This window comes from Corvus moneduloides, chromosome 27 (assembly GCF_009650955.1).
Source record: "Corvus moneduloides isolate bCorMon1 chromosome 27, bCorMon1.pri, whole genome shotgun sequence".
Taxonomy (NCBI): domain Eukaryota; kingdom Metazoa; phylum Chordata; class Aves; order Passeriformes; family Corvidae; genus Corvus; species Corvus moneduloides.
In genome coordinates, this window is record NC_045502.1 from 3,182,909 (window position 1) to 3,204,465 (window position 21,557).

Below are 21,557 nucleotides of genomic sequence, written 5' to 3' on the forward strand. Positions count from 1 at the left end.
TACTGGAAAGTATCCAAAGGATGGACACAGGGATGGGGAAGGGTCTGGAGCAGCTGAAGGCACCTGGTTTGGGATCCCAGAGTGCTGGGAGGGCCTCTCCAGCTCCCAGGAATCCCAGAGGTCTCAATTTAATTGGTGATGTTGGGGGGTTTCTTTCCTGTGCTGGGCTGGGTGGGTTTGGGATCCATGAGGTAAAAAATGGGTGAAAGCGTTGGGAAGCATCCAAAGGATGGACCCAGGGATGGGGAAGGGCCTGGAGCAGCTGAGGGCACCAGTTTGGGATCCCAGGGCACTGGGGGGTCTCTCTAGCTCCCAGGAATCCCCAATTTCAGTCTCATTGATGGGTTTGGGGTGTTTCTCTCTCATGCTGGGCCAGGCGGGGTTGGGATCCGTGAGGTAAAAAAAGTGTGGAATTATTGGGAAGTATCCAAAGGATGGACACAGGGATGGGGAAGGGTCTGGAGCAGCTGAGGGCACCTGGAAAAGAGGAGACTGAGACGAGACTTTTTGGGATCTGCTCCTCCCCAGGGGCAGCTCCAGTCCCTCTGTGACAGGGACGGGGTCCAGGGAAAGCCGGAGCTGTGCCGGGGTTGCATTTGGGTTGGGTTGTTCTGGTCTGGGGCTCCAAAGGGGTCTGGACATTTCGCATCCTCTGCAGGATTCTGTGGGAATAACAGTTACTGGTTTATACAGGAATGACCATTTTGGGTGCCCTCAGGCTGTTCCTGTGAGGAAAAGCTGTTCAGCCCCATCCCAAATTTTATCTAATGGAATCATGGAATGGTTTGGGTGGGAAGGGAGCTTGAAATCATCCAATTCCCCCTGTGCCATAGCAGGGACACCTCCCACTGTCCCAGGCTGCTCCAGCCTGGCCTTGGGCGCTTCCAGGGATCCAGGGGCAGCCCCAGCTCCTCTGGGAATTCCATCCCAGCCCCTCCCCACCCTCACAGACAGGAATTCCTTCCCAAATTCCATCTAAATTTCTCTTCTTCCACCTTAAAGCCGCTCCCCTTGTCCCGGAGATGTGCTTTTCCATGTTTCATTTTCCTTTCCTGCCCTTTTCACTTGCACCTGGTGGATGTGGGGGAAATCCCACCTGAATCCCAAACATGTGCAGGACAAACACACTTGGAAAGGAGGATATTTGGGTGTGACAGCCGTGAATTCCCAAACCCACTGAGGTGGAGAGGGAAAACTCGGACAGGACACAGGAATAGCAGCGTGTCTGGGTAACAGCGGGTACCCCAAGGGATTTACCGGGATTTGGGATTGAATGTTGTCCCGCAGAGGATTTTTCCTGCCCTTCCTGGAGCCTGGCATCCCACAGGGATAAAATTCCCCTCAGGAGGGCCGAACGGGCTGGCTGGGCTGGTTTTCAGGACTTTTTGAGTGCTCACACCTATAATGTCCCATCAAAGAGCGAGCGCAGCCTGAGCAGCGACCAACTGAACTCGCAAACCTGGAATGTGCTCCCAAACTTGTGGATTTTGGCTCCGCAGGCAGAGCAGGAGATTCCCAAGCGAGGAAGAGGCCGTGACATCAGAAAACAAACCCGGTGGGAGGGAGCATTCCCAGGGAAATCCCAAGGCCTCGAGTCCCGAATCCAGGCTCTGGGGGGCTCTTCCCGCTCTGCTTTTTAGGGAGCAGCTCTGGGGCTGCTGGAACAGCGCTGGGGCTGCCAAGGGAAACGAATTCCTGCGGAAAATCCCGGCAGCGCTTGCGTCCCAAGGGGGTTTTACTCTTGGGATTAGGTTGGAAAACAGCTCCCAGATTTCTCCTCGTGGAGCCTGAGTTGTGTTTTCTTCGCATTGCAGGGAAAATTTGGCTGGACAACGTGCACTGCACGGGCAAGGAGAGCAGCCTGGCAGCCTGCGGCTCCAACGGCTGGGGAGTGACCGACTGCAAGCACACCGAGGACGTGGGAGTGGTGTGCAGCGAGAAGAGGATCCCCGGCTTCAAGTTTGACAACTCCCTGATTAATCAAATTGAGGTAAACGGGGTAAAAACTCTGATCCAGAGTCTTGTGGGGATGGGGGTGGCTGGGACTTAAACACATTTTTAATTGATCCTGTATTTATCCCGTATATTTATCCATATTATCAGTTGATCCCGTATTTATCCCACATATTTATCCATATTATCAGTTGATCCCGTATTTATCCCACATATTTATCCATATTATCAATTGATCCCATATTTATCCCACATATTTATCCATATTATCAGTTGATCCCGTATTTATCCCCTATATTTATCCATATTATCAGTTTATCCCATATTTATCCCATATATTTATCCATATTATCAACTGATCCCATATTTATTCACATTATTTATTCCACATTATCAGTTTATCCCACATGTTTATCCCACGTTTATCCCACGTTTATCCCATGTTTATCCCATCTCTGTGGTTAAAACAAACCCTTGGCTGCTCCTGGCTGGGCTGGAGAGGCAAAATTCAGGTTCCAGTTTCAGAATGTCAGAGAAAGAATCAGAATTTGAAGCAGTTTGAGGGGTTTTTTTGGGTTTTGTTACTATGAATTATTCCAGTTCCTCAATCCATTTTTCAAAACTGGAAGCTGTTAATATTTCAAAGGATGAATTTTGAGAGACAAAATGTGCGCTTGATTAATCAAATTGAGGTAAACGGGGTAAAAACTCTGATCCAGAGTCCTGTGGGAATGGGGGTGGCTGGGACTTAAACACATTTTTAATTGATCCTGTATTTATCCCATATATTTATCCATATTATCAGTTGATCCCATATTTATCCCACATATTTATCCATATTATCAATTCATCCCATATTTATTCACATTATTTATTCCACATTATCAATTTATCCCACATGTTTATCCCACATGTTTATCCCACATGTTTATCCCACATGTTTATCCCACATGTTTATCCCATGTTTATCCCATCTCTGTAGTTAAAACAAACCCTTGGCTGCTCCTGGCTGGGCTGGAGAGGCAAAATTCAGGTTCCAGTTTCAGAATGTCAGAGAAAGAATCAGAATTTGAAACAGTCGGAGATTTATTTTATTTATTTTTTGCTACGAATTCTTCCAGTTCCCCAATCCACTTTTCAAAACTGGAAGCCGTTCTTTTGGAATTTCAGAGGATGAATTTAGAGAGACAAAATGTGCGCTGTGCTCACAGAACTTCCAGCCTTTTTTCCATTCCAAAGGACAAAAATCCGGAGTTTTCTCTCCCCTTTTAATGCTGGGGCTGGGTTGGAGCTCTCTGGGATAACGGGGGCAGCAGGAAGGGCTGGATTTGGGGTGGGATAATTCCTCCAGCCGTGGCTGGGTTGACAGGGAAAGATTTAAAGATATTTTGGCGTACTTTGGAGGAGCAGCGACGGAGAAAGCGGGATAAAAGTGTGGAATGTTTGTGGGAATGTGGGGTTCGAGCTGGAGGTGAGGAGGGGAAGCCGTGGGCTGCTCGCTGCTGTGGGGAAGGCTCGGGGCTGTCCCCGGTCCCACCGGGAGGCTGAGGGGGAGAGCCGGGAAAAGGCGGAACCGGAGGGCTCGGATCACATCCCAGTGGGATTTCTGCGGGAGAAAGGAATGAGGGAATGCTGGGCTGGAAGGGAGCTGGGATGAGCTCTTCGGAGGGGGAAAAAAGGGAAAAAAGGCTGTTTTCCCTTCAACTCCTCAGCTTGGGAAGTTTGTGGTGCCTCAGGCAGCGCCTCCCTTTTCTTGGATTTTTCCCTGTCTGAATCCCCTGGCTGCTCTTGGCAAAAATTTATGGAAAGAGCCCCCACCGTAAGCGTTTTCCAGCTCCTTTTAAGCAGCCAGGGAACATCCTGGATGTGCTGCACATCCCAGCGTGGTTCCCAGGGATGAATCCTTGGGTTTGTTCGTGAGCTGGAGCGGATCCGGGCTCTCGGGATGAGCGCTCAGCGTTCCAGGGAAGGGCTGCAGGTACAGGACGTGAGGGATTAAATTCCTTTCCTTGCCCTGACCTCGCTTCCCCTGGCTCGGGAGGGATCATCCCGAGCCGCTCCATCAATGGCTCCGTTGTGTCGCAGGGAATGAGGCGGGATCGTGGAACACCAGGGGTGGCTTTGGCAGCCCTGAAGCCACAGAGAGTCCTCAAAACACCTGGGAGAAAAACTGGTTTAGTCTAGACGGAGGTCACCTCACTCCCAGCTGCTCCAGAAATGAATCATGGAAGCGTTGGAGGGCTCTGCTTTTCCATGAGCTCAGCTCTGGGGCTGCATGAGCGGAGCACGTCGGATAATTGGGAACGAGCTCAGCTGCTGCTCTGGGGGTGCTGAAACTTCAGAGGGATCAGGAGGCTGAAGCGATTCCCGGAGCAGAAGCCCGGATCCATCAGCGGGATCGCTCGGGAGAAAGGGATGCAAAAGGGAGAAGGGGATTTATTTTTAGGAGCTGCACTGAGGGAGGTGGAAGTGCTGCAGTTCCCGGGCAGGGGCTGCTCTCACCCCCAGCTCGTCCCTGCCTGCCTCAACCTGACAGAAAACAGGTGAAAATTAGAGACTGGGGGAAAAACCCTTCCCTGGGAGGGTGGGGAGGGGCTGGGACGGAATTCCCAGAGGAGCTGTGGCTGCCCCTGGATCCCTGGAAGTGCCCAAAACCAGGCTGGAGCACCCTGGGAGCTGTCCCTTCCCACGGCAGGGGGGGTGGCACAGGATGATTTCAAGCTCCTTTCCCACCCAAACCACTCCGGGGTTCTGTTTCTCCCCGAATTTCAGGAACCCTCCCACCACACCGCTGCTTCCACTCTGCAAATTCCAGCTGCTTTCCCCCCTCTCCCTATAAAATCCCTGGAGCTGAAGGGCTCCTTCCCTGCTGGTTCCCTTGCAGCAGGATTAAGGCTGGAGGTGAGGAGCTGGAATGTTTGGGATGCCATCGCGGGAGCTCCTTGCAGTCACAAGTGGCTGTCAAATGTTTCGGCTCCTTCCCCCTGTGAGTTTTCCTTCTCTTCTCTCTGCTTTATCCCCTCAGCAGCCAGTGGGGCACAGCTGGAGCCAGAAACGAGGAGCAGGGTGACTCAGGGGCTCACAAATCCACACCAGGGGGGTCCAAAGCCTCCTGTGAAGGCGAGTTTGGAAGTCTTTGCCCTTCCCAACGCGCCTGGGAATGCTGCAGTCATTCCTCGCGTTCATCGGGGGCTTGGGAGCCCGGGGAGCTCCCCCGGGAGCCTGGGAGCAGCCTGGAGCCCAGGGCTTGTCCAAGTGATGTTTTCTCTTTGGAATGAGGGGTGAGGGGGCTGGAATTTCCTCGGAGCCCTGCTGCGGTCAGGACTCTCCATCAGCTTCCGCACTGACAGAGCAAAGCCGGAGTGATCCCACCGGAATTCCCAGGGAGAGATTCCAGTCCGTGCTCCCCCCGCTGCTCAAACCAGGCTTTACTAAAATAGGCCTGGCTGGAGGTGCTGCATCGAGCTTGGCTGTCGGATTCCACCTTCCTAAGCTGCATTCCCACCCTGCTTGTGATTCCCAAACGATCTGTTTGCTGGGAACAGGAGCGAGGGCTGATGCTGGGCGGGTGATCCCAGGGAGCGGCTGGAGCTGGGCCAGGGGAGGTTTAGTTGAATATTGGGAAAAGGTTCTGATCCTTGAGCGTGGCCTTGGGCACTTCCAGGGATCCAGGGGCAGCCACAGCTGCTCTGGGAATTCCATCCCAGCCCCTCCCAGCCAGGAATTCCTTCCCAATATCCCATCCAGCCCTGCCCTCTGGCACTGGGAAGCGATTCCCTGTGTCCTGTCCCTCCAGCCCTTGTCCCAAATCCCTCTCCATCTTTCTCCCAGCTCCTTCAGGCACTGGAAGGCCACAATGAGGTCACCCCAAAGCTTCTGAGCAATCCCAATTCTCTCAGCTTTTGGTCATCATTTACAAAATCTTAAAGCCCCTTTGGTGCAAATTCCCTGGGGCTGGGAATGTTTCCCACAGAAAATCAGGGGGTGGAAAAGCAGCCGTGACCCCACAGTGCCAGGGCCCTGCTCGGTGGCGTTTTGCCCCAGTCTGGCTCAGCTCTGCCTCTCGAGGAGCCCCCACTCCTTCAGGAGCAGCTCGATAACCCCTGAGCCGAGTTTATTTTCCTTGGCCGCCGTGCACAGCTCCGCTTCCCGCTTTGGAAAAGCCGCGGGTCAGCGGGATAGGATGACATTTTCCATGGCCATAAATCACCCGGCCATTCCATATGGATATGCTCAGACAGATCTCTTCCCATCACAGCTCGTGTTTGGAGGGTTAGGTCACACCTCTTCCCATCCTGGAGCTTTTCCATCCCTTTTCCTGCTGGGAATGGGCAGTGCTTGACCTCTGCTCCTGCGATGGGCACAGGGAAGTGTTTGGGGGGAGGGTGAGTGATAAGGATGGGGGAGACAGGCAGGAAGGGGTTAATCCTCCCGGCAGCACCAGAAATCCACCCCTCCCTTGTTCAAATTCCATCTTTTTTGCTGCTTTCCACCCCCACTGCAGCTTTCAGAGGATTCCTTGGAGGTTGATGGAGGTGCAGAGCCTTTGCTGGGTGTCAGGAGCTCAGAAATCTGAGCGATTCCCTGTGTGTTCCCAAAGCTGGGAATGCCATCCCTGCTTTTCCAACAGCTCCTGCAGTCACTCTGTGCTATCCAAACTCAGCCCAGACCCACCTGCAGCTGCTTTCCCAGCTCCTCCAGTGATTTAAAGGCCCCAGTGACCCGATTCCTACCTTAATTGATTCCCGAAATCAATGCCCCAGCGGGATCTGATTTAACGCACGCCCCAAAACATCCTTAACAAAATATTTGCTGTCGAACTCCTTCCTCTGTGTGCGCCCACACAGCCTTCAAATAGGCCAGGCTCTAAATATATCGAATTTCTGCAGCTTTTAGAGGCTCACAAATAGCTCTGGTACCTGAGGCCAGCCCAGGGCTTTGGCCAGACGGTGGCCAGACAGGTCTGGCTCAGCACGCCAGGCCCTGCTGCTATTTCTGGCCTTCGTTTCCCCTCTGGGTACTTGGGAGGCACAAAAATCTCACTTCAAAGCCCAAGAGGCTCAAAGGCTTTGGTTGTGCCGGGTTAAAAGTGGATTGAGCCATCCCTGGAAGTGTCCAAGGCCAGGTTGGATGGGGTTTGGAACCACCTGGGATAGGGGAAGATGTCCCAGGGGTGGGATGAGATGAGCTTTAAAGTCCCTTCCAACACGAAGCATTCGGTGATTCTGCTAATTCCAGGTTTTTAACGAGCGGGGAGAGGCTCTGCCAGGCCCTGCTCAGGAGCTCACAGTCAAACCAGGCTCTGGATGAGGCTGAACTGAGCTGGAAGGCGCAGGGAGGGAAGGGGGATGAGGTTGTGGTTTGTCCCCAGGTAAATCTCCCTCTTTTCCAGCTTTTTGCCATGAAAATCAGTGGAATCTCTGTCCCCACCATGGAGATTTGTCACACAGGTGCCCCCCACCTCATCTCTGTGTCCTGCAGCTCTCGGTGTTTAATTAGAAAGGCTTTCCTCACCTGTTTGTTGTGATGATGCCTCGATGTGGCTCCTGAAAACAGAGGCCAGACGAGAGTCAGAAAATAAAAGCAGGGATTGATTTGCGGGGCCTTTAAAGGTTCACCCTGGGCAGGCCAAAGGCTCCACCCAAGATGGACTCCAGGTTCCTCAGCCTTTTATAAGTTTGACCCATTTGCATATCAGGGTTAATTCTCCAATTCTAACCTCCGTTAATGATGTAATTACCCCAAGTTTGCCTCTCCTCTTCAGAGGCTTTTAGTTCACACATTTTGGGGGCTGGGACAATGGAGGTGTCCTTGGAGAGCAAACCTAGCGAGGGTTTGTTATGTGTGACCAGCACGAGAGAGCAGCAGCTGAGAGGCCACAGGAAACCTCAGAGTGACCCAGCAGGCAGCGCAGGATTGGAGAAATGTAAAAGTTCAAAAATCAGTGACAACAGGGTTTGAGTTTCGCCTCGCTGTGAACGTTTAATTCTCTAACCCAAAGCCCAAGGGCAGCACAAATTCTGCTGCTCTGTGGGCCTGGGAGGGTCTTCAGCACCTCCTGATGTCAGGGGAATGTTCATGGAGCTGATATGGGGGTAACCCCCCGAGTTTTGGTGCTGTGAATTCAAAGGGAGCGCGATGATTTGCCTCAGCGGCCGCTTTGTGGCCATTTGTGTGGTGTGGGAATCAGGGAAGGGTTTGGGTTGGAAGGGCCCTTAAAGACCATTCTGCTCTTCAAATATTGAACTTGTCCTCAGGACGGAGTGGGATGGTCTGGGTGAGAAGGTGCTGATCAGTCAGAGGTTGGGCTTAACGAGCTTGGAGGTCTTTTGCAGAGATTTGATTTGATTTAATTTAATTAATTCGGTGTTCCTGACCTTGCTGTGCCTTGGCAATAAACTTTCCCCACTTTCAGTGCCTGACGCAGACACTTTGAGGCAGCTCGGCAGAAAGGAGACAGGGTCTGACAAAGCTGTGCCCATCAGGAACCCCCCAGCCCTGCTGCTGCCAGGACAGAGCCGTGTCCTGCCCTAAGCTGAGCCTGCCCTAAGCTGAGCCTGCCCCGTGCCAAAGCCTCTCCAGGCTCCACTGCTCCTGCTCTGCTCCCTCGCTGGTGTCCCCAGCCTTTCCCAGCACTGTCCCCTCACTCTGCCCGGGCAATCAGGAGGCTCCTGGAGCCTTTCCCAGCTGAGCCAGGCTTTGTCAGCCCTAATCTGCGCTGGGTTTGTTCCTGGCCCCTAAGCCTGACTCTGCTCCCCAACCCTTTTGTGCTGCTCTGGTCTGGCAACCCCAGCCTGGCTGCTGTCCCCAGGGGCCACTGTCCCACCCCCCCCGGCTTTGTCCCATCCTCCCGTGTTTATTTTACAGCCGGGACCTTGGGGTGACTCAGAGGCTCAGCTCCAGATGTTTAAATCCAAACAGATCCCACCCATTCCGATGGATGTGGAGGGAAAGCTTTAAAAATAGTCATTTTCCTTTGGTGGCTGAGATTTTAATGGAAGTGAAGGTTTTTAAGGTGCCCCTGGGATGGACAAAGCCCCTGTGGGAAGATTTTTGTGTTGAGTTGTGGATAGGAGGAAAAAAATCAATTTCTTGTCCAAGTTTCACCCCTCATTCCCAAGGTTTGGAAGCAGAGAAATGCTGGAGCTCTGCTGGGAGTGAGAAAGGATGATCCGAATAGGTTTTATTTAAGGGGCAGTGGGTTAGGCCAGGCTTAGGGAAGGAAAGAGGAGTTTGAGAGGATCTTCGGGCTCTTAAAGCAGGATTGAGATGACAATGGATTATCCAGGGACAGAGCAGAGAGAAATCCAAACTCCAGGGTGATTCAGCACCAGGGCAGCGTCTGCAGCCTGGGATTTCTAGGAATAGGATCCTGTCTCTGGATGGATTCCTGAGCATCCTCCAAAAGGAAAGGGAACGGCCGGGTTTGGGCATGGAGAAGGCCCCAGAGAAATCATCCTGGCCATCCCCTGCCAGCACAAAGGCCGGGGCGAACGGCGCAGGCAAATATTACAAAAGTTGGGTGGGATTTTGCCGTTGGACCCAGAGCTGTGGGGAAGCATTTGGTTCAGAGGGTGGAAACAAAAGCAGCCGAGGCTCATGTGAAAACTTTTCCAAGCCAGGAATCCTTTTGTGAGGGCTCAAAAACAAACCCTTTCCTCTGGGCTGGCCCCGACGGCCGAGGCTCCGAGCCCCCGGTTTCGTAACGGAGCTCGGAGCCTCTGCCAGGAGTTTGTGTCCCGGCTGGAGAGGAGCAGCTCTGCGGGCCCTGGATGTGGCTCTTGGCAGGGAAAGGATTGGGATAGAGGAAATACGGCCCAGCACGGAAGAGTTTCACACATTTTTCCCTCATTTCTGTACTGATTTGTGCTGTAGGATGCTGGCAGTCCCAGCTGAGATCGCGGAATCATGGAATGGGTTGGGTGGGAAGGGATTTAAATCCCATCCAGTGCCACCTCCCGCTATCCCAGGTTGCTCCAACCTGGTCTTGGGCATTTCCAGGGATCCAGGAGCAGCCATAGCTCCTCTGGGAATTCCAGCCCAGCCCTTCCCCACCCTCCCAGGGAAGGATTTCTTCCCAATGTCCCATCTCACCGTGCCCTCTTCCTATTCCAAACCATTCCCCCCCTCCTGACCCTCCCTCCCTTATCCCAAATCCCTCTCCATCACATCTCTGCCTCCCCAGAACGAGGCATGGTGTAACCCCAGCTCCCTCTTGCTCCCAGAGTTTTCCTGGTTGTGGGATGGCTCTCCACGTGTCCATCGAGCACGGAGAGGGGGATTTGGGGAATCTGCTTTATCCATTAGGTGTTGTTTGCTCCCAGTTTTTCTCTGGAATCTGTTTTCACCATCAGCCCAGCTGGAGGATAAACTATTCCTGCCTGGATTTGCATTATCGAACAGCCCCAGTGTAACAAAACCTCCGCAGCCAAAGGAAACCATTCCACTCCCAAAGAATTACTGGGAAAAAGCTCTTGGCAGCCCTTTCTCCTGGAGAACCCTCAGCATGCTCATTTTGATCCTTTGTTCCTGAATTTTCCAACATAAAGCCGAGCTCTGCAGTCTCCTGAATTCCCCTCTGAGGTTTCGCTCTTTGTTCAGAGCCGGAGCAAACCCTTGAGTTGCTCCATCGAGAATTCCCTGCTCTGAACCAGCTCCGGGAGGGAAAAGGGGACAGGATTGGGGTCGGTTTTGCTCTCAGACAAAATTCCCTGCTCTGAACCAGCTCCAGAAGGGAAAAGGGGATGGGATTGGGGTCGGTTTTGCTCTCAGACAGATGCTGAAAACGTCACTGTGGTCTGTTAGAGCCATCAGGAGACGAATTCCCTCTGGGAATGAAACGATGCCTCATTTCTCGCTGCTTTGCTCAGGTTTTTATCTTCCTCGGCAAACTCAGGCCAAAAAAAAATGATGACAAAAGAGCTGGAAGCACCAAACAGAATCCCAGGTTGGAGCAGGATTTCTTTTTGTGCCTGAGTCAGCATCTCTGGAGGACAGGGATGGGATGGGATGGGATGGGATACCTCTGGACAGAGCCTGAGGTGCCACACTGGCCCCGGGAATGTTTTCCCAAATCCAAGAGCAAAAATTCCATTCGCACCTTATTTTTCACTGCTGTAAAATAACCAACAAGGACGACCCAGGCCAGTGAGTCAGGGGGAAAGAAATGTCCAGATGCCCAGCCTGGAGTGGGAAATACGGGAATTTTGAGTCCTGGAGTGGGAAATAGAGAGATCTGGAGTCCTGGAATGGGAAATAGAGGGATTTCGAGTCCCGAGTGGGAAATAGAAGGATTTCAAATCCTGGAGTGGGGAATACAGGGATCTTGAGTGCTGGAGAGGCAAATGCAGGAATTTTGAGTGCTGGAGTGGGAAATGCAGGAATTTCAAGTCCCAGAGTGAGGAATACAGGGATCTCGAGTGCTGGAGTGGAAATGCAGGAATTTCGAGTCCCAGAGTGGGGAATACAGGGACCTCAAGTCCTGCTGTGGGTCTCGGGTATCCCATTCCTGCTGTGCTCAGAGCTCTTCTGGAAACAGATGGAACAACTCATTTGGATTTGTTAGGCTGCAGAAATAATTGCAAGAATAACAGGCAAATCCCAAAGTACCTCCCAGCATTCCCAAGCTTCCCACCTTTCGGGAGGTTTGCATTTTTTTGCGTCCTTGCGACTTTTCTCTCTCCTCCTCAGCCTCAATGGGTTGGTTTCTCTCTCTGCTTGATGCTCTGATGCCGTAAATCCCAGCACGGGATTCCCAGATCCATCCAGGGCTTTGGATCACTAAAATCCACCCTCTGGCTTGGAAAATCCGTGAGGTGGAGGTGCCTGGAAGCTGCAGGAATGCAGCAGGGCAGGATTGTTCCACGTTACCCGGCTCAGTGCTCTCCCCTCAGCATCTGGTGCTGGCAGGGACAGGCTGGATGTCCTGGGATTTGGGGAACAGAGCTCCCGCCAGGCTGGGGGAGTGGGAAGAAGAGGGAAAACCCCAAATCTGTTGGATCAGGAGAGGAAAACCCAAATATCCTTGATCAGAAGGTGGCTGCTTTAGAGCTGGGGGTCCAGCTGTGTTCCCTGCTGCAGGAGGGATCCTCAGGAGGAGGTGGGAGTTGAACCCTCAGGATCCTGGATAGGATTCCCTGCCTTTTTGGGGCTCTGGAGAAGCAGTTTGCTCTCTCTGCACCTGATTTCCCTGCAGGAGGAGCTTGGGAATCGCTGGTCATCCCAGGAATCATTGAGGCTGGAAAAGACCTCCAAGATCACATCCAACCGAGTCCTTCAAGTCCTCTGTTTGCCTTGGGGGTTTTCCAGCTTTTCCACCTGGATAACATTCCCTGGGACGGCCCAGCAGAGAGAACAGGGATGTTTAATGATGAGTGAGAGGTGGAATGCAGGAATGCCGATCCTGGGAAGCACCGGGCAGATGTTCAACATCTGGAACGGCACGCGACTCAAGCGCGGTGAGCCGCGGAGCAGCTTCCTCACGATACACCTGGAGCAGCATCGCTGGGTGTGAGCTCATTCCAAGGAGCGGCTGTGGCCTCCAGCCCGTCTAAATCCAAGGAAAAGGGAAGGGGCTGTCCGGTGAAAGCCACGGATGGGCTTTAGCACGTTCCTGACGCCAGGTCCAGAAGGAAAATGTCCCATTTCTGTGACTTTAATGTGCAGCAGGGCTGGTCCTCGCCTAACTACGGGTGTCAGACCTACTCAGGGCTTCCTGTGGGGTGGATGAATCCCCCAGTCACAGATGGAAAACTCCCTCTCCCATTTTCCCAGCTGCCAGCGCAAATTTCCTCCCGTTTCCCGTCTTTTCCCAGGTGCTTTTCCAGCGCAGTTCGAAGTGTTGGCTCCCTGGCCTTTGGGTTAATCCCTTTAATAGGATTTTCTTAAAAACCCTTTGAGATCTTCAGCACCCAGAGCTGTTTCCAAGTGGGTTTCAGGCTTTGATTAACCTTTTTCCCAGGTGAAGAAAATGAGGCAGGGTAGGGGAAGCAGGGGAACAAAGTTCCCTCTGACGGCCCTGGGTAAACACAACTTCTCCAGCAAGGGAAAAACGGGAAACATTTCCTAAACTGCAGCAGGGAAAAGCGAGTTGCAGGGTTTGGAAAGCAGCCTGAGGAGGCCCTGGAATGCCCTGAGGCTCCGATACCTTCCTGACAGCACGTAGTCAAAAACTCTGCAAGATTTGAGGAGAAACTGCCAAGTTTCAGGACAAACTTTGTGCTGCAAATGGATTTCTCAGGCTCCGCTGGGGAGGTTTTAAATCCCTTCTTACATCAGATCCTTGGAACACCTGAAATTGCCTCAGATGTAACAACTTTGGGTATCACAGGGGTTATTTTTGATTCTTGAGGGCTACAAGAGCTTTCAAAACTGGAGCCCAGCCTGTGAACCCTGTTGGATAAATTCTGTGTTCCAGGGTTTCAGAGATGCTCCAGCATGGATTTTGGAGACTTGAATTCCTGCAGCTGAGGGGGAAAGAGGGAAAGAGTGATTTGCAAAACTGGGTGGTAAATGTAGACAAAAAAAAGACAGAAATGGGGGGACAAATAAGGAAAAGGAGGGGAAAGGCCTTAAGTGAGTTGTCCAAGGCGGTGTGAGCAGAGGAGCAGAGCTGAGGAGGAGGTGCCAACCCCATTCCTCGCCTCGTTCCCTGACCCATTTCCTGCCCCAGCAGCCTCTTTCTTTGCCCTTGCCTGGGCTCTGTTTGTTGCATCAGTGCTGGTGAAGCATCTGGAGAATGGATGAGCCACGGAATCTGCAGGACTTGGCAGGTCCGGCTCTGATCTCCCTTCGAGCCCTGACCAGCAGCCCGTGGCCCTTTAAAGCTCCGGGCAACTTTTCTTTTCCAAGTGGTTGAGTCTGAGGATTCCTCAGTTCTGATGTAACCCCGAGCAGAACCACGTGGGTTTGCACATATTTGACAAGGAAAGGGCTCCTGGAAGGGAATTCATCCATTTTTCAGAAGCTCTTTTGTAACCGCTCGCCACAGAGATCTTTTCTAGCCTGGATTTGCCCCTGGGGCTCTGCAGAGTTGGTTTGTGCCCTCACAGTTATTTTCCAGACAGGATTTTCCCCCTCCAGCCAGGATTTGCCCCTGGAGTCCTGCAGGTCTGGTTTGTGCCCTCAGGGATCTTTTCCAGCCAGGATTTGCCTGGTCCAGCCAGGATTTGCCCTGAAATCCTGCAGGGCCGATTTGTGCCCTCAGGGATCTTTTCCAGCCAGGATTTGTCCCTGGAGTCCTTCAGGGCTGGTTTGTGCCCTCAGGGATCTTTTCCAGCCAGGATTTGTCCCTGGAGTCCTGTAGGACTGATTTGTGCCCTCAGGGATCTTTTCCAGCCAGGATTTCTCCCCCTCCAGACAGGATTTGCCTCTGTGGCTCTGCAGGGCTGGTTTGTGCCCTCAGGGATCTTTTCCAGCCAGGATTTGCCCCTGGAGCCCTCCAGGGCTGGTTTGTGCCCTCACGTAGGTCCCACGTGTGAAATCCATTCGGCTTCCATGACTCATTTGCTGTCCCAGGTTATGGAGGAGGAGCCAGAGAAACGCTGGAGTCAGCACGTTGGAATCCCAGATTCCACATGAAATCATGGCTTTGGATGAAAACCCCAAAGCCCTTCCCTGCCAGGGCTCCCGGCTCCCTGCATCCGGAATGAGTCTGTGATTAAGGCTGGCCCTAACAAAGCTGAGCTTGGTTTATTTCCACAGGAACAGGGACTAAATTAAGGTGAAAACAGCGCTTGGAATTGAAGTAACAAAGCAGATTTGTTATAAGGCTACCTTATAAAATAAATCAGAGCTGCTTTCCTTTTTTTTTAATGAGAAAAAAGAATCCTCTTCCAGAGGATGAATTTACACAAGGTGGAAAGGTTTGTTTCATAAGATCCCAGAAAGGTTTGCGTTGGAAGAGAGCTTAAAAATCACCTAATTCCACCCCCTGCCACGGGCAGGGACACCCCCCACTATCCCAGGGTGCTCCAACCTGGCCTTGGGCACTTCCAGGGATGGGAATTCCATCCCAGTCCCTGACAGGGAAATATTTCTCCCAATATCCCATCTAACTCTGTCCTCTGGAAGTTTGAATCCATTCCCCTTGTCCTGTTTGCCTCCCCACCCCGTCCCTTCCTCAACACCTCCTCCTTCCTACCCCACCTGACCACAGCTGGGCTGTGATCCCACCTGGAAGCTCCACGGCCCATTTCCCTACAATCCAGCGTCATTCCCATTCATTTTTTCACCCACAGAACATGAACATCCAGGTGGAGGACATCCGGATCCGCGCCATCCTGGCCACCTACCGCAAGCGGGTCCCTGTCACCGAGGGCTACGTGGAGGTGAAGGACGAGGGCACCTGGAAGCAGATCTGCGACAAGCACTGGACCATGAAGAATTCCCGGGTGGTCTGTGGGATGTTCGGCTTCCCGAGTGAGAGGAAATACAACACCAACGTCTACAAGTAAGGGCAGGGCTCGGTGGGAGCCACAGACACTCCTTGGAACACTCGGGGCCTTGTTCCAGTTGGAAATTGTCAGGTGGCACCGGGGACCCTGGGGTAGGAAAAGCTGCGACTGCTTCGTTCCTCCAGCCAGGATTTTCTGTCTGTGTAAATATTCAGAATGTCCTGGTTTGTGCCCTCAGGGATCTTTTCCAGCCGGGATTTCCCCCCTCCAGCCGGGATTTCCCCCCTCCAGCCAGGATTTGCCTCTGGGGCTCTGCAGGGCAGGTTTGAGCCCTCAGGGATCTTTTCCAGCCAGGATTTGTCCCTGGAGTCCTGCAGGGCTGGTTTGTGCCCTCAGGGATCTTTTCCAGCCAGGGTTTGCCTGGTGCAGGCAGGGGAGCCCTTTGATCCTCACCCTTTGGATGCAGACCTTGATGAGTATCAGTGTTTGACAGGGCCTGGAGTGGGACATGGGGCAGTTGGCCCAAAAAACCTTTTTATTTTGTAATTCCAGCTCGAGGATGAACATTTCCTCCAGCAGGGGTGGTTCTGTGTGGTGGGTAGGGGAGGGGTGGGACCAAACTGCTCCCACTGTCCCAGTAAATCCATCAGCTGCGAGAAAATCATGGAACAGTTTGGGTGGGAAGGGATTTAAAGCCCATCCAGTGCCACCCCTGCCATGCCCAGGGACACCTCCCACTGTCCCAGGCTGCTCCAGCCTGGCCTTGGGCACTGCCAGGGATCCAGGGGCAGCCACAGCTGCTCTGGGAATTCCATCCCAGCCCCTCTCCACCCTCACAGGGAGGAATTCTTTCCCCATATCCCATCCAACCCTGCCCTGTGGCAGTTTAAATCCCCCTTGTCCTGTCATTCCATAATATACACAGTCTCCAACTGCTCACCCCATCCCTGTGCAGAAATCCAGAGGCTGTATCAGTTCTGGATGTGCTGGAAGCTCCAACCAAGTCCAAGTTGGAATAAAAGGAGCCTTTCTTGTGCTCCCTTGTGCCCAGGTTCCTCCTTCCCACCCTGAGCGCAATTCCTGCCTGTGCATCCCAGATGGTGCTGGGAGAAGGATCCTCTGGGATCTCAGCGCTGCTTTTTCCCCCTAGATTTGTGGATTCCTATGAAACGAAGGAAGAAGCTGCTGATTTATAGGGAGAACGTTGTGTTTTCCAGAGCTGCAAGCGGAAAGGTTTAGGCTGCGTTTCCTGTTCCTTGGGAGCCAGGAGCTCTGGATATTTTTTTGTTGTCATTGCTTCATTTTGCTTTTTGTCACCAGCCCTCATCCCAGACCAGGCTCTTCCCACACTGTTCCCTAGGAAAAACACCCTGCAGCAGATGTAAAACAGTTCAAATGAAATTCTGTCTCGTTCCTTTCCTCCTCCGTGACCTGGGGAGCAGGAAAGCATCGGCTGCTTCAGGGGAGGGCTGAACGCTCCAGGCAGGAGCTGTGGTTTTCCTGCCTGCTCCTGCTGGCCTGTGGAATTGCTATTTCTGAACATTCCCTCTGGATCAGCCTGGCCACGTTTCATTTCTTTCATTAGCAAGATCCTGACCCGTCAGAGAGGTCCTTGGCTTGGAGTAGCCCAAAGCCAGCACAGGGAAAACGTAAAATAAAGAACCCGCTGCGATTCTGTCTGCAGGATTCCCAGGGAGATGAGCAGGGCCTGGACACTGGTTTGAGGAGGGTTTGCTTTCCCTCAGACCCATCCCTGAGATTCCCATCCCCTGCAGGAGCAGGGAATAAATCACCTCCAGACAGACAAAGTAGATTTTTCCTGCTTCCACTTGTGGCCTTTCCAAGAAAAGCATTAACTGGAGCATCTGGAGCCATCTGCCTTAAATAAACGGGTGCTCGGGAGCTGTCCTGTCTCTTGGACACATGGAAAAACTGACAGAAGGTTGTTCAGCATCAACTCAGCACTGCTGAAAATCCCAGTGAATTGAGCTGGAATTAGGAATGTGAAGTGTTCCCAAATCCCAGCCCAGGAGATCTCTGCTGCTGAAGAGCCCCAGTGCCCCAAAACCTCCCTCCTGTTGCTTGTTTTCGGCCTTGCTGGGCTCTGGCACCCACAAATATTTTGGAAAACATGCTGAGCATTATCCCAGGTTGGAAAAAATGGGGATGGCATTTTATTGGATGAGAGAGGCTCATGAAGTCTTGGCAGCTGCACGGTTTTGTTTGTCAGCAGAGTTTAAAAGCCGAATTCTTCCTTGGGCCGCTTCCCTTTGTGCTATGGGCGGATGCATCACGTCCAGCTGGTGTTACTGGGGTGGGAAAGCTCCCAGTTGTGGGCTGGGAGTGACCTTGGATTTGTGGTCAAGGGGCTGGGCTGATGACCAGTGGCACCTTCTCGCCCAGGCCAGGGGACGCTTGTCCCACGTGGTTTGTTCTGGACAGGGAAAGGCTCATCCTGGAGCTAAACCTGCTCTCCCTATGGATGTGAAGCCCCAGAAAAATCCTTTCTCCTCATTCCTCAGACTTTGCTCCCTCTAATTTGAGAATCCCCTTCTCCCAAGAGCAGATCCTGCTCCTGCTCCTGCTCCTGCTCCTGCTCCTGCTCCTGCTCCTGCTCCTGCAGGGAGAAAGGCTGGGATCAGGTTTCTGCTGGCCAAGGCTGCCCCTTCCCATATCCCCCCCGATCTCGCTGCCCCCGATCCCAGCCCTGCCTGCTGAGCTCTGCTCCTGCACAATGGTGGGAGGTGAAATGATTTGCAGATGGATCTCGCTTGAAAGAAAACAACTTAGTTCATCGTTGTCCCGCTGCCAGGGGTTTATTCCTGACTGTAACCCGGCCTCTGGAGCTGACAGCGCAATTTATGTTCGGAAATGAAACAAATCTAACGTTGATTCCCTGTTCTTGTTTGCTCCTCACCGTGGGTTTTACATAGGCACTGCTCTAACTCCTCCTCCCAATCCCTGCTCTGGCTGGGAAAGCAGAATTTAATGCATTTTGCTGCTGGAGAGAGGAGAAATCTGGGATCAGAGAGCTGGACCTGATGCCTTTTTGAAGCCTTTGTGAGTTGACAAAGGAATGGCTGGAGGAGCTCAGCAGCTCCAGGATCAATGTCAGTCCAAACCACAGCTCCCAGTTTAACCAGTCTGCTCACCCATTATAAACCCGCTCAGAGGTGACAGGCAGTTCAGCACTTCAGTTCTTGTAGCAGGAACCCTCCTGGTTTGTTTTTTCCCTGGAAAAGCTGGGATGTGAAGGGCTTTGGCAGGCCTGGCTTCCCTCCCTCCCTCCCTCCCTCCTCCCTGAGGCTGAAGGCAGCACCTTGTTAACTCAAGGAATTTCCCAGGGGTTGAAACCTCTGCTCACAGCCCCGAGGAGCAGCTCCCCAGCCTCTGCTCAGTGCGATTGGCGTGAATTTTTCCTGAATTTTTTGTGCAATCATTTGTTTTCTGCTCCCCCAACTCATGGAATCGGGGAATATCCTGAGGGCTCCTTACCCAACCCCTCAGCCCTTCCTGCAGCCCTTGGGCTCCACCTGTGCTTTGCTCAAAGCTTTTCTGGGATGCAGATCCTGCTCTCCTCACCAGTAGAAATGGTTTGAATTCCAGCCTGACCTGGAACTGGCCGAGCTCTCCCAGCAGGAATGTTCATTCCCACCTCTGACCTGAGCAGCGTCACCCTGGGCTCCCACTGATTCCAGTTGGGCCCTTTTGTGCTAAAAATGAAACATCAGCAAAGCCCCGAGTTTCTGCCTGCAGAGATCAGCTGAATTCTGCTTTTTTCACATTGATTCAGTCTGGGGACACGAGGTGGGGCTTCATTTCTCCCCAGCCTCCCGAGGGCTGTTAATACCATCCAGATGTTAATGCCTCATGAAATTTCCAGGATGAGGTCATTGTTTGCTATTCTAAGGCATCCCCATCCCTGCTTCCCTAAGTCAGGCTGTTCCTTGTCCGCTCTGGAGCTCATGGAGCTCTCTGGACCCTCTGAGAGGGGTGAAAATGCTCCTGCAGGTCCTCCCTTCCACCCTGAGCACAGCTGGGAAGTGGCTGCTGCTTTGTGTTGCCTCCTCCTTTGGTTTATTTCTAAAACTTTAACTCTATTCCTATTTTCCCATCCCTTTTCCCTCGATTCAGGGGTCCCTGACAGGTCTGAGGTGGGTTCTGACAGCCACTTTTCCCCACAGGACAGGGAGGGTCCTGTTGCTGCTGCCTGGGATGGATCCCGGCCCTGCTCCATCCTTTTCCAGCATCGTGGGATGCAATGGCAGCTCCCTCTCCAGCCCGGCTGGATCCATCCCCAACCTCTGCCCAGGGAGATCTGCTTCCAGCAAGGATTAGTCAGTGGCTGGGAGCCAGGAGAGGCTGGAGAAGTGCTGAGCTGGGCAGCAGAGCTCCGTGAGCAGAGGGGAGAAAAGTGTCCCCTCAAACATCTGTGACCCTGCAAAATCTGAATCCTATAGGGATCAGCTGGGAAAACCTGGACCTGCCCAGTGGAGTTCCCAAAAAACCTCCTCAGAAAGGCTCTCTGCCCCTCTGGTGCTGCTCCCCAGGCTCTCTGTGCTGCACAAACCAGAACTGCTGCTTTTTCTCCCCAAATTCCACCCGCCTCGCTGTGCCATTTATCCCAGCTAATCCCTGGATCCCGGCTCTGCGTGGCAGAGACTCCTGGAATGAGGAGCAGCACCGGGATCACACGGAGCCACGTGGAGATCCCAGCAGGGCTTGGGCTCCCCTGAGCCTTCCCTGTGTTTTTTAACTCCTTTCTCAGGCTGACCTGACCCATATTCCCATTCCCCCAGCTCTCAGCTCCGGTAGGATGGAGCTGGATTCCGGAATCCTTTCCCTTCCCAGTTTATCACACGTGCCCCTTCCTCCTCAGGAGTGCCTGGAGCAGCTCCAGGCAGTCTGGGAGCGAGAAGCAGGAGCTGCTGCCAACAACAAGTCAGAGAGGAATTGCTCCTGCTCTTGGAAATTGCTCTCAGGCTCACAGTTGTTAACACTGAGGCTCGGAGAGGCTTTGGATTTCTCCCAATCCCAGCTGATAGCTGCTGGTCAGCAAAAGGGGAAGTTTTTTTGGGAAGCTTTGGAAGTTTTTTTCCTCCAGCCCACTCATCTGCACAAACCCTCTTTGTCCATTTGGAATTGGCTGATCCCTGTCCCTGCGTGGGGTGGGATCTCTGCTCCTGGGAATGTGTCATTTGCTGCAGCTGCACCTTTGGTTCCTACTCTGATTTCTCAGTTTTCACAGGGGATTTATTTCCTCTCAAGTGGTTGGACTCGATGATCTTGGAGGTCTTTTCCAGCTGGAATAATTCCATGTTTTTAAATGTCACCTCAACAGAGTCATGGTGTGGATGAACAGATCAGCCTCCAAATAATCCTGTCCAATCCCCACTTCACCTCAGGGCATTTTTCCTCCCAAAATTTAGCTCCATCAGTGCTTTTTTTTTTTTTTTTTTTTTGAAGGATTCCTAATTCTCCCTTTCTCCTTGATTCCTTTCAGGATGTTTGCCAGCAGAAGGAAGCAGCACTACTGGGCGTACTCCATGGACTGCACTGGGAACGAGGCTCACATTTCCAGCTGCAAACTGGGAAACCACCTGACGGGGGGCACTGGGAAGAACAGCACGTGTGACAACGGGATGCCAGCGGTCGTCAGCTGCGTCCCCGGCCGGGCCTTCGCCCCCAGCAGCCACAGCGGCTTCCGAAAGGCCTTCAGGCAGGAGGTGAGCAGGGAGCAGGCACAGCCTGGCCTGGAATGCCAAAATGGCTTGGAAAAGCCTTAAAAATCAGCTAATCCCCCCCCCTCCCCCCGCCATGGGTAGGACACCTTCCGCCAGCGTTGTTCCATCCTGGCTTCGGGCACTTCCAGGGATCCAGGGGTAGCCACAGATTCTCTGGGAATTCCATCCTGGCCCCTCACCACTCTCAAAGAGGACAATTTCTCCTGAATATCCAACCTAATCCTACTCTGATAAAAGCCTGGGAGGGAACGACTCTGGGAACAGTGGACCTTAAGCCCATCTTATCCCATCCCCTGCCATAGGGACACCTCCCACTGTCCCAGGCTGCTCCAACCTGGCCTTGGGCACTTCCAGGGATCCAGGGACAGCCCCAGCTCCTCTGGGAATTCCAGCCCAGCCCCTCCCCACCCTCACAGCCAGGAGTTCCATCCCAATATCCCATCCATCCCTGCCCTCTGGCAGTGGG

General features: G+C 52.9%; 1 protein-coding gene across 1 annotated transcript in view; it reads left to right on the forward strand.

Moving 5' to 3' along the window:
* Nucleotides 1-21,557, forward strand: part of LOXL2 (lysyl oxidase like 2) — a 50,724-nt gene that overhangs the window by 10,360 nt on the left and 18,807 nt on the right. Inside the window, exons 3-5 of the mRNA XM_032091981.1 lie at nucleotides 1,815-1,990; nucleotides 15,192-15,403; nucleotides 20,851-21,073. Of these exons, the coding sequence (XP_031947872.1) occupies nucleotides 1,815-1,990; nucleotides 15,192-15,403; nucleotides 20,851-21,073 (611 nt within the window). The remainder of the gene's footprint in view (nucleotides 1-1,814; nucleotides 1,991-15,191; nucleotides 15,404-20,850; nucleotides 21,074-21,557) is intronic.